This window comes from Salvia hispanica, chromosome 6 (genome assembly GCF_023119035.1).
Source record: "Salvia hispanica cultivar TCC Black 2014 chromosome 6, UniMelb_Shisp_WGS_1.0, whole genome shotgun sequence".
In the NCBI taxonomy this organism is placed as follows: domain Eukaryota; kingdom Viridiplantae; phylum Streptophyta; class Magnoliopsida; order Lamiales; family Lamiaceae; genus Salvia; species Salvia hispanica.
The window spans coordinates 7708160-7720506 of record NC_062970.1 but is presented as its reverse complement, the minus strand read 5'-3'; the positions used below and the strand labels follow the sequence as shown (position 1 = coordinate 7720506).

The 12347-nt window shown below is 33.6% G+C and overlaps 1 protein-coding gene across 1 annotated transcript; it reads left to right on the top strand.

Moving 5' to 3' along the window:
• The first annotated feature begins 743 nt into the window (after nucleotides 1–743).
• On the top strand, nucleotides 744–1712 carry LOC125196704 (protein FANTASTIC FOUR 4-like). The gene has a single exon (XM_048095315.1). It carries the CDS (start codon nucleotides 811–813, stop codon nucleotides 1558–1560), a length of 750 nt encoding a protein of 249 aa, XP_047951272.1. The 5' UTR covers nucleotides 744–810; the 3' UTR covers nucleotides 1561–1712.
• Nucleotides 1713–12347: the final 10635 nt, after the last annotated feature.

Sequence of the window (12347 nt, the reverse complement as noted above, 5' to 3'; positions counted from 1 at the left end):
GTCCACCAATAAATGTCATAGTATTTGCTCTCTTTTTTTTTTCTAATACTTTTTATAATAGATCACACATTCCAGTAACTTTATATTTTAAAATAAAATTAATATATAAAAGTAGGATTCACCTTTACTAACATTAAGGATTTGTTTTATTGTCTATGTTTATCACCCTTGATTTTCATCTGATGATTCCTCTAATTTAACGTCACCTCATTATCTATCCAACAGATTATATAGGAGTATTACTAATGATCAGTAATCAACACAAACTTTGAAAAGTACTATAGTTAATTTCTGAAGTTAATAAAAATTATGAAGTTTGATTCCATCGAAACAAAATCAAAAGCATGCACTCTTTTAAATAAACCTCCCACATAAAGCGTAAAAAAATAGTGCGAAATATCTTATAAATGCATTTTATGACTATTTAAGCATTGAAATAGATAAAACACTGGTGACTCCAAAAATTAATGGATTCCATTTATTCTGATTTAATAGTAGTACTTCATTTCAAATGGAGCTAGGCCAAGTCAAAGCTAAAAAAGAATGTGGAATATGAATCAATTATAAAGCAAAGTCATAGTGTATATGTTAATTGAGTGACAGAAAATAAGTAGGAGTACTCCACAATTTAATAATTCAAGATGTGCAAAAAGCAGAGCTCCCACACAGCACACTCACAAGTTCTTGGACACTATAAATAGCCACCCATATTTGCAAATCCTCTCAACTCAACTTCTGTACAAATAAAATTTCAAGAAAACAACACCTCAAACTTCCAACTCTTTTTTCTCTCTCTGCAAAATCAACACCATGTCCACAATAGTATGCCAGCAGAATTTCGTCACCGAGACCACCACCACCCTAAAACTCAGAGTCGGCGCCGGCGATGACTCTGTCGGAAGCTGGGGATTTCTCCAAAACAACTCTCAACAATCATCATTCCTCAATAAAGAATCCTACTACACTCACCCTTTATCCTACAATTCCAAACTCAGCCCTAAATCCCTACAGCTATGCACCGAGAATTTGGGGAGCGAATCCGGCTACGACACCTTCTCCGACTGCGCCACCGTTTTCTCCGCCTCCGACGATCACCCAACCTTCTCACTCCGCCATTGCGAACACCAGAAATCTTCGCCCAAATACTGCCGGAAAATCAATGAATTTCCGCCGCCGCTCACCACAATGAGCGGCGCCAGCTCGCTGCAGGTGCGCCGCCACAGAGAAGGCGGCCGCCTCATCATCGACGCGGTCGAGGGGCCTTTCAGAAACTCCTACCTGCACGCCGAGAGGAGCGACGGCCGCCTCAAGCTCTGCTTCACCACCGCCGCCGCCGAAGAGGAAGAGATTGAGGAGCCTGGAAATGAATTTGAATCAGAATCAGAATCGGAATTGGAATCGGAATCGGAATCGGAATCAGAATCGGAGTCGGGTGTGGATATGAATTTATTGGAGAAAAAATTTCAGAGGTTTAGTAGGTGCAAAGATGGGGGCAGCCATGAAACCAAAGCATTGTGCTGTAGTTGGAAACCTTCTACACTTTGGGTCGCAACTTCTTAATAGTCCTACTATAATTTTTTTTGGATCTACAAATTTTAGTTTTGTTGGATCCATTTCTATCCTAACTAGCATGTTTTTACCACCCTGCCTCTGGCAATTAACGTATTATTCGAATGATTATAACGGGAACTACATCAATTTTTACGTACAAATTTAATTACTGAACCATCAATAGCTTTTGACCAATGACTAGATGTTCATAAGTTTTTTTATTAACATAGATTAAATTGATTTAAAAGCTCCACCTTAAAATCGATACTCCCGTTAAAATTGATTCTCCCTCCTATTTTTTTTCGGCACGAGTTTTAATAAATATTAAGAAAAGTAGGTGGATGAAAGTTAGTGGAATCGGGTCCCACTTGTATATAGTTTTAAATGATGAGTAGAATGACTTAGTAGAATGTGGGGCTTCTTTACCATTTATAGTAATTATGAACCGACACTCTTATTCGTAGATGAATCAAAATGAAAAAACGGGACTCGTATTCGCGGTCAGAGAGAGTACTATATTATTTATTTAAATCTACTTTATTCTCTTTATCTCTCCATTTAACTAATCAAACTATTTGTCTATTTTCTTAAATTTCATATCCAAAATAATATATTTATTTTAATGGTACGAATGGAATATTAAGTTATACTCCCTCCGTCCACGAATAGGAGTCCCATTTCTATCCGGCACGGGTTTTAAGAAATGTTAGGAAAAGTGAGTTGAAGAAAGTTAGTGGAATATGAGTCTCACTTGTATATATTAGTTTTAAATGATATGTGAGTGGAATGAGTTAGTGGAATGTGGGGTCTTTTTACTATTTATGGTAATTATGAACCGAGACTCCTATTTGTGGACGGACCAAAATGGAAAAACGGGACTCCTATTCGTAGACGGAGGGAGTAAAAGATGTCGCTTTCACAACAAAAGGAGATTGACCTCAATTACTTATACAAGTGTTTATTCTCATTATTAAACAAATGACAGTTTTAATTTCCTCCATTACATAGGCTTTGAAAAGCATTGCCATATTCTAGTTCTCCCTAAGTCGCTTATTCGATTACCTCAATTTTTCCCATTTAATAGATAAATTTCTTTCATTACACTATTTGGCTTGATCATGAGTTCACACTAGGGATCTACTTGATTCTATGAAAAACTAATATGGAGTAAACAAGATAATTGCATGTTAATTATGGACTATACAAACAAAAGTACAAAACGAACTACGAAATGTACTATATAGTATGTAGATGTACATTTTTTTCTCAAAGGAATTATGTACGTTAATTAGACGTATCTAAAAGAAATTATGTACTCCTAACTTCATAACAACTACTACTAATCACGAATTTACTTATTCAACCCGCTAAAAATTAATTGAATTTTCTTGTTATTTATGTTAACAGATAATATTCAAATGAGACAATTTCTTGATAAACACTCATTTAACGTGACTGAAATTTGAGTGTGACAACTTTATTGCAAATACACATGATCAAGCCAAATAGTGAAACTTTCCTCAGTCTGATCCTTAACGTTTGGAACTTTATACATATTTTATTTTATTTTATTTTTTTGTCGGGGAAATCTGTCAATTTAGGATGCAAAATGAGCTTAAAAGTCCAAATATTTTATTCCTAGACATTATCCTTATTTAAGCTAATTGAGTCTCCATCACAACTTTTTTTGGTCTTTATTTCAAATTCTATATTAGCGGAGCATGATTTATGTTCGTTTCCATTAAAATACAATCGATTATATTTTTCTTATTCAAGCCGACACAGACACATAGATTAGTCGAGACACGTAGTGCACGTTAAATCTCATAAATTATTGTCAAAATCATTAAGTCTACGTACGACATAAAAAATAAAAACTCAATTTATTCCTTTTTCGGCAACATAATTTTTTTATAGCAAAAAAATCTAGAGTGACTAGTCGACTGATTAAAGTGTTAATTAATTCCAGAATTGCGGGAGCGTAATTAGCTTGGTTAATAACTTAATGAGTTTAATGATGCATGAAACTTTGATATTTCAAGAGATGTAGGCCCGTTTTATAGTGGAAAAAATATTAGATTTGTCTAATTGCCTCAAATGTTTCTGGAGACAAAATAATCTTCCAAGATTCCTGTAAAAATAGGTGGCATCCGCCCACCTAACACAAAATGGAATACACATAATTATTTTTATATTAAGAATGTTACTCCAGTAGACTTTAATCACAAGTCACCATCACGACTCTTTTTAATATTTCAAGCGTTACTGTAAATAATTAATAATCACAGACCAGTGATGTCATTAAGTCTGGCTAACTTTCTTCGATAATTGATAATTCATTATGTCGTGAAAATTTATATGGAAAAATTTTAACAATAAAAACTAATTTCATAGACAATAATTTCTCTTTGAGTAGTAGCAAGAAGAATATTCAATTGCTACGTGTGGTGCGAAATTATTCTGTTTGACTGTATTGCCTTTACAGATACAGGTTAGGACGGACAGTATATAATACTCACTCCGTTCCGGAGTATTAAACTCATTTCTTTTGGGCACATGATTTAAGGAATTAATATTTAAATAGTTAAAGTGGAGAGAGTAAAGTATGAGAGATGGAAAAAGTAGGGGAGAGAAGAGAGAAAAAAGTAGATGGAGAATAAAATAAGATAGATGTTTTTTGCTAAAAAAGAAAATGAGTCTAATATGTTGGGACATCCCAAAAAGGAAAGTTGGTCTAATACCTTGGGACGGAGGAGTAATTTCAAGAATTTAATAGGTGGCATTTAGTAAATAATTTAATATATATTAGAAAATTAGTACTCTCTGTCCCTAAAAAAGTATAAACTCTTTTTTTTAGTTCATTTTTGAAAAGCATGAACATTCTAATTTTGAAATTTTTTTTTCTCTCTAGTGAGGTGAGACTCATTATCAACTAACAATACTTTATACTCCCTCCATCCGCGAATAGGAGTCACATTCCATTCCGGCACGGGTTTTAAGAGCATCCACAGTGGGGCGGACGATGCGACGGACGATGCATCGTCCGCCACTGTGGCGTCCCGGACGATGGCTTAACCATCGTCCGCGCCCGAACGATCGTGCCGAACCAAATGTTTATATTTTTTAGGGATAGAGGGAGCAAAAGTTAGAAGGGCGAGTTAGGTGAGGGGGCATTTGCCCCACCTTGCAAAACGCTGGTTTTGTCTATGCATGTAGGCACGATCCATCTAGCTCTGATGGGGCTTTTAATGCACGCTCCATGCCTTTCTTAGTTGTCAGACATACTATCATCTTCATGAACACATGCCATATGGATGGATCACATCAGCCAAATAATTGAACAGAAGTGACTCGTTTAACGCATTGAGGTCATTGTTGGACCCTGCAGGGCAGCGACTCCAAAGTATGCATGTCAGATTCACAAATGTTGGTCGACAACTGCCTCTAGCACCCTTGTTATAATTCGACAAGATAATTCTTCCTCTCTAAGTACATACAACCAATATCGCCAAGCATTTCGGGACATGAACATGCTCGTGCATGTTAACTGACATCAGGGCGTCGTTGGTGGTTGACCTTTTCAAATAAGTATCTTGAAAAGCATCAATCACCCCGACGAAACTTAGTCAAGCACTTTCAACTTGTTTTGTTGGCAACATGGAAATACTCGTCCAACATATCTGCAGTGTTGTCGTATGCAAGTTGTCTTAGCGCCATTGTGCATTTCTGCAGTGTCGATAGGCCTTCTTGTCCAAATCCATCAGGGCATTGAAGGTAGTACCCATTACGAGAAACGAGTGTATTTGCGATGCATAGAAATAATAACTGTTGCATTTGGCAATGGTGGGGGAACACCTGCTCAACCATCTAGGTTCCTTGGAGAAACAAATCATGAAATAGGTCGGGAGCGGCGTCCTAGCAGTCTCAATGAATATACCTTTGCGGTCATGGTATACTCGTAGAATCAAGCGTTGTGTAACAAGCAATCTCGCTCTCTATTTCCATTTGGAATGTAGGCATGTCCTCCATGGTGATTTTCATTGCACAATCGAGGGTATTCTCGTCTGGCATAGGATCCATTTTTCTAGAAAGATAAATTTTGTGAGTGGTCATTGATGAATGTGAATTGTGGTTATATTTACAGAGTTCTGAATTCGTAAAAAAATTAATCACCCACCCTTCCATCAAGCGACGTCGTCTCATTCACAACGGGTGGCACGAAGTGCCCGCGTCGCTGGTCACAAGGCTTTGCCTCAGTCGCCCCTAGAGTTGGATAGATACGGTATACCTTACTGAAACCATCATACCATATACCTTACCAAAAATTTGGTATGCGAAAAAATCATATATTTACCTTACCAAAATTTTCGGTATACCAAACTTCAGTATGGCGAATTTTCATACTGATACTGTACCTCATTTTCAGTATACCATATCGAAGTATGATATATCGTATTTTTGCGGTATACCTGACTCGAAACCATCATACCATATACCTTATCATAAATTTGGTATGCGAAAAACTCATACCTTTACCTTACCAAAATTTCAGTATACCGAACTTCAATATGACGAATTTTCATACCGATATCGTACCTCAATTTCGGTATACCATACTGAAGTTCGGTATACCGTCTTTTGCGGTATACCTGACTTTCAACATCAATGAAAATAGAATATTTGAGTTTTCAAAATATTATTTATATTTTATTATTATATAATATATTAAATACTATCTTCGTCCACCAAAATCTGTCCCACATTTCCATTTCCGTCTGTCCCCCAAAATTTGTCTCATTTCACTTTTACCATTTTTGGTAGTGGACCTCATATTCCACTAACTCATTCCTACTCACATTTTATTATAAAACTAATATATAAAAGTAGGACCCACAATCCACTAACTTTTTCAACTCACTTTCCATTACATTTCTTAAAACCCATGTCAGGTCAAAGTGGGACAAATTTTGGTGGACGGAGGTAGTATATTTTATTCATAATTATATTTATATTTTACGATATATACTTTAATTTACTGTGTATACTGAATTTCGGTATGCCACGGTCAACCGCGGTATATGAAAATTCATATCGTTATCTTACCGAAATCTTTTGGTAAGGTATCATACCGTACTGAAAATTCGATATTTTCATACTTTTTCAATATGATAAGGCCGGTGTTTCGTAATTTTACCCAGCCTTAGTCACCCCTCCCTCCCTTGTGGAGCCTGTCCTAGGCGTCCACGATGAGACGTGTGCTCAGACGCCCCTCCCTCCCTTGCCGAACCCGTCCTAGGCGTCCACAATGAGACGCACGCTCCTCCACGCACGTCCAAGCCTTTTTTTTTCACTGTGGATGGTAATGGGTAGCATGGCAGAATCCGCTATGGTCGTTTTTTACCTTAAATCACTTTTTATGTATATTAAGACCAATTGATAGTTCACATATATCTACAATCTTATAAATGGTAATAGTGTTACATTTCTTATAGTAAAATCGAATATTTTAAATTAATTAACATGCAAAAAAGACGCCCAATATATTTGATGAGTAAAATCGAATATTTTAAATTAATTAAGACGGCTAATATATTTTATGGAAAAAAGCAATTACTGACTGATTTAACTTATCCATATAAAAGGGTAATCTGATTGAAAATAGTGTGTGTGTGTGTGTGTATATACTTACTAACTAAGCAAGGAAACGAAAAAAAGGTAGCGATATAAAACTAAACAAACAATTTTCGAAACCACTTACTAGAAAGCACTTGTTTGATAGACATATTTCTCCATTTGAATCGAATACTTTTTTCATGTTTTACCAAATAAATATAAGAAATGGATATTATCAATTCTTTCTAGATTAAAGGAACATCACTATGGTGCCCATGCTGCAATAAAATTGTCTTTATCCACAACTCTTCTTCAGCATTAAGGCTTTGATTATTCATAGTTATCAAGAATTAAATTTACCAACACTTACATTTTTTAAAGTGTGAAATTATTGATTGAAGTTAGATTTTAAAAAGTATAAGTCAATTATACATAGGCACGAGAGTTGTACTAAATGTCGAATTAATTTTAAATACTGAACTAAAGATCAAATTTGGGTTATTAGATCTAGTTTTTTTATGAGATGCGCTGCTGTGTAAATTATTTCGGTCTTCATTACAAGCTCGTTATACTTCATTGTATTGGTTTATTACTTCATTTCGGTACATAATACCTTGAAACTACCAGTATGTTTTTTCATACTTCCAGCAGGTTTTGAAATGATTCAACACATGCTTCATTCTAATTCATTGACTTAGGTTTTTACTTTATTCACTTTTAAAAATGTAATTTATTCCAGTAGGTATATTACTTCATTCAGAAACGTTATTACTTCATTGGAAAATATTTTTTTACTTCATTCTAGTAGGACTCCAAATGTTTCTACACATACTTCATTCAAATAGTTTATTACATCATTCCATATGCTTATTACACCATTCAATTAGGCTATCATTCCATTTTTTTCAGCACCGTGGCGGTAGTGATAGACATTGTAGAGAGAGAACAGTATGCGATGGCGAAATCGCCTTTGCATACTGGAATAAAGTAATAATCCTATCGGAATGAAGTAAAAACCTACTGGAATGAAGTAATATTTTCTGGAATGAAGTTAAATCTTCGTAATATGTTAGTATGACTTATTTGTCCTAGGATGAACTAAAATAGGCTCGTGATGAAGACGAAAATAATTTATAAATTTGCGCATCTCATCCATAAAAAACTAGATCTAAAAACCCTAATTGGTATGGTGTTGCGGTTCGACAATAAGGCGTGGATTAGCTATAGTGGGACTCTAGGGCATGATTTAGCCATATAATCTTTAATTTTTTATACTGTATAATACTCTCTCCGTTCCATAGTAATAGAGTCATTTTGCCATTTTGGTACGTTCCATAGTAATAGAGTCATTTCCCTTTCTAGTAAAAAAAACACATTTTTCCACACCTACTTTACTCTCTCTTACTTTTTTCTCTCTTCATCTCTCTATCTTTTTCATTTTCCACTTTATTCTCTCTTTACTTAACTCACCTAACATATTTTTTCTTAATCTCCATGCCGAAAAGTTTCGCCTCCATTACTATGGAACGGAGGGAGTACTCACTCCGTCCCCAAAGAGTATGAACTATTTCCTTTCTAATTTTGAAAAATTTAAACAATATACTACCCTTACACATCATTTCATTTACAACTTATACTATTACTATTAACACTTATACTGTTATAATAATATGGATCCCAATCTCTACGAACATTATGTCCACTACCCTTTCTCCATCTCTTATTTTTCCCCTTATTTATTAAAATTCATACTCTTTGGGGACGGAGGGAGTATATATATGTCTCATATTTTTATTCGAAATTGTTTCGATTTTGTCCATTATAAATAGAAACTTTCTATTTTAGATTTTTTCTTTCTTTCAAATAAAGTGAGATTCATTCTCCACTAATAATATTTTAATTACTTTTTTATCTCTTTTACTTTATTATTTATGCATTAAACTCATATCAATTCAAAAATTTCTAGTATTTATAAAAAATGAAGATTAAGAATCTGAAATGCTAATTTATAGCAGCCTTGATGTCATTAATTAGGTAAAAGGATCATCAATTTGAGTCTTATATATTTGGATATGCCTCCTCCAACAATGAAATATTTCTTATTATAACATGCATTTGATACGTTTGCTTAACTTATTTAAGCAAAATTCGATCTTTTCATTTGTTTTTAGCTCAATGTTAGTGGTTTTCGCATAGGCACGTCATTGGTGAAAATGTGATCAAACAATTAAAAAGTGTATACAGGTTTGTAAGAAAAGTTTGATGTTGGATTTGAAGAAATGATTTATGGAATGACTTTGAAACGACCAATTCTCCACTGATATTTTAAAATAACAAGAACCTTCCTATTGTGTAGTTAGTAGTGATTCGTGAATCTGAATTCTTATCTAGTTTGCATTAAGAATATATCGAACTCTTTTTTCAGTACAAGGGTAAAATATACTCTTGTTAGTAGTTAATTACTCATTCCATCGCGTAAAAATATATTCTCAATGCCCCATTAAAAATAAAGTGGATTTTTAAATTATCTCATTAAAATTGAAACGTTTCCTAGATTAGAAATAATTTTATCTCTACTTTTTCCTCTTACTTTACTATCTTTTCTTTAACTGATAAAATTACATTGCATAAAATCTCATGCTGATTTTAAAATTGGTCTAAAATATCACAAACTTTATTTCTATTTGTTATTTCTCATGACAGTTAAATCACTATATCCGACTAATTTACATGGATTTTTTTTTTATCTTACTTGGCACTATTAGATCAACATAGTTTTTACGTGGCTTTTATCATACTTACCAAGAACTTTAAAAGTTGTCTAAAATATCGTAAATATTTCTCGGTTGCCTATGTAGAATTGGTTTTTCTCCGAAGATATTTTATTTGATTTGAGATGGGAAATAACAAACAAAATGTAAAGTTTGTAATATATTAGACTAATTTTAAAGTTCGTGCACAATATCAAAATTTGGCCAAAAATTTATGAATTTAGGGACCAATATCCCATTAAAAAATGTGGCAGTCAAGTACCAAAATATCCGGGATTAATTAAAATTCTCGAAATCCAAATTTTTAATCTTGTAACTGAAGATTCGAAAAATCAAAACGAGATTATAAATGATATGAAATGGACTTGTGTGTTTTAAATTAAAGACAAATGTTTTTCTGATTTTATGGGAGTATCAGGTCCCCTCTACTCTACGTTGACGGTTGAACATGTGTAAAATAAGCTTTGGATAAATATGAACGAAATACAGTAATTAAGTACGATTTATTTTAAAGATAATTCTTGGGTTGATGATACAAGTTGACTATTAATACGATTATCGATTATAGAGACCAACAAATGAAGTCATATTTGATGATATTAGTCAGTTTTGAGTTTAGTCGAATCAACTTTAAAAATTAATATATGAGCTTTGTAGATAAAATTTCCATGACAAAACACAATTTATATTCAGAAACAAGTTGAGTAGTTATATTCAAAAGTCATGCAATACCAATAACCACATATACAATAAGTTAGTACTTGTACTATCTTACAAGTTGCACAGACAAAAACAAGGCAAAGTGGATACAACTTGCTGATTAATTCGAAGTAAAAAAACAGGCAAGAAAACATATTTCCTTCAAGTGTTATATACTCCACTCCATAGGTAGGACTGTCCCAAGACACAGAAATTCAATTCTTGATTTCAATGTTGACTTGCAAGAAAATTGTGAAATTGCTGGATATTATGAATTGACATAAGCATTGGCAGAAAATACAAGAAAGATTATGCTTTATTGCGTATAATCCTTGCAGAAAATTCTCTGACCCAACAAAATCTCTCATGCCTGTAAAAGAAAATAAACAATTGAGTGGTCTCACAATTTTCTCTAATTCTCTCAACCTCATCTTTGCTTTGTAAAATTAGTGAACCTTATTGTATATCTCCATTTTGTAGAAGTCATATATAGTGCTTTTTAATTTGTACATAGGAATATGAACATACTGTAGTAAAGTTTTAGTATGTGCATAACTTATTTATTGATTGAAATTTTAACAAAGGTTTTCCTTTCTCTATTATATAGCCTTTATTTCTACAAGTGCTGAATTAATTAATTGTTGTATGTGCATGTGCGTATTTTGATGCATTAGGTGGTTTTCACTTATGTCCACTAGAATGTTAATGCTTATCCATTTGGATGTATAATGTAGACTTGTTCTCTAAGGAATAAAACATCCCTTTTATTTTCCTTTGAGAGTGACAAAAAGAAAGGGATTGCTCACTGTATATTGGATTTCAAGAGATTTAGGGAGATTTGCTTTTATGAGAGGAATTTAATCATCAAAATCATACCACCACAATTTGACAGAAGTAAAGATACTCCTAATAATCAAAGTAAAATAGGCCCCAAAACCACATTCATGGCTTGAGATCCGTGTGTTGGTACACAATCTTTCTTGAAAACAATTAATCATTTTGCATGTATGACACATGCACAATATATTTTTTTCTCTTTTTATCCTTTTTCGGTTCAAACCAATAGTTATCCAATTTTGGTCATTCCGTACATGCAAATTGCAATTCAAGATTCACACATGATACTTTGTTTTCTACTCTTATTCAACTTTTATGCTTGAGACGCAGTAGAGAACTTTTTCCACAACCAAGAAAAGGCTTGCCTTTGTATTGAAAATGAGGTAAAAAAAGAATATACTACTAAATACTAATCCAAATTAGTACACATTTCGTAACACAATATTGATTATTAAGACATCTTTCTCTCTCTCTGTTCATATTCAAAGGATGCATCAATTCCCAACAAACACATACACATACACTCTTTTGACTTTGCACTACAAATCACAAGAATCTTAGCCATTATTCATGTCTGAATGATACGGATATATTATGTACATTTGTTGGGAAACATGTGAGAGAGTTGGGGCGTTGATTGAGTGACGTTCTCACTCACAAAGCAGCTTCTCTTTGAATTCAAAACCCACAATTCAACCGACGAATATTATGGCCGTCGATATGGAAATCCAGGGCCTATCATAAAATAAATAAAACAAGTAGAAAAAAGGACGACTGTTTCCAAGTAATAGTGTTAATGAACCTTTACATTTTCAAGAAAAAGAAAGGATGCAAAATTAGAGGGAAAGATAAATCCTTTTTTTTTATTAAGAGTTA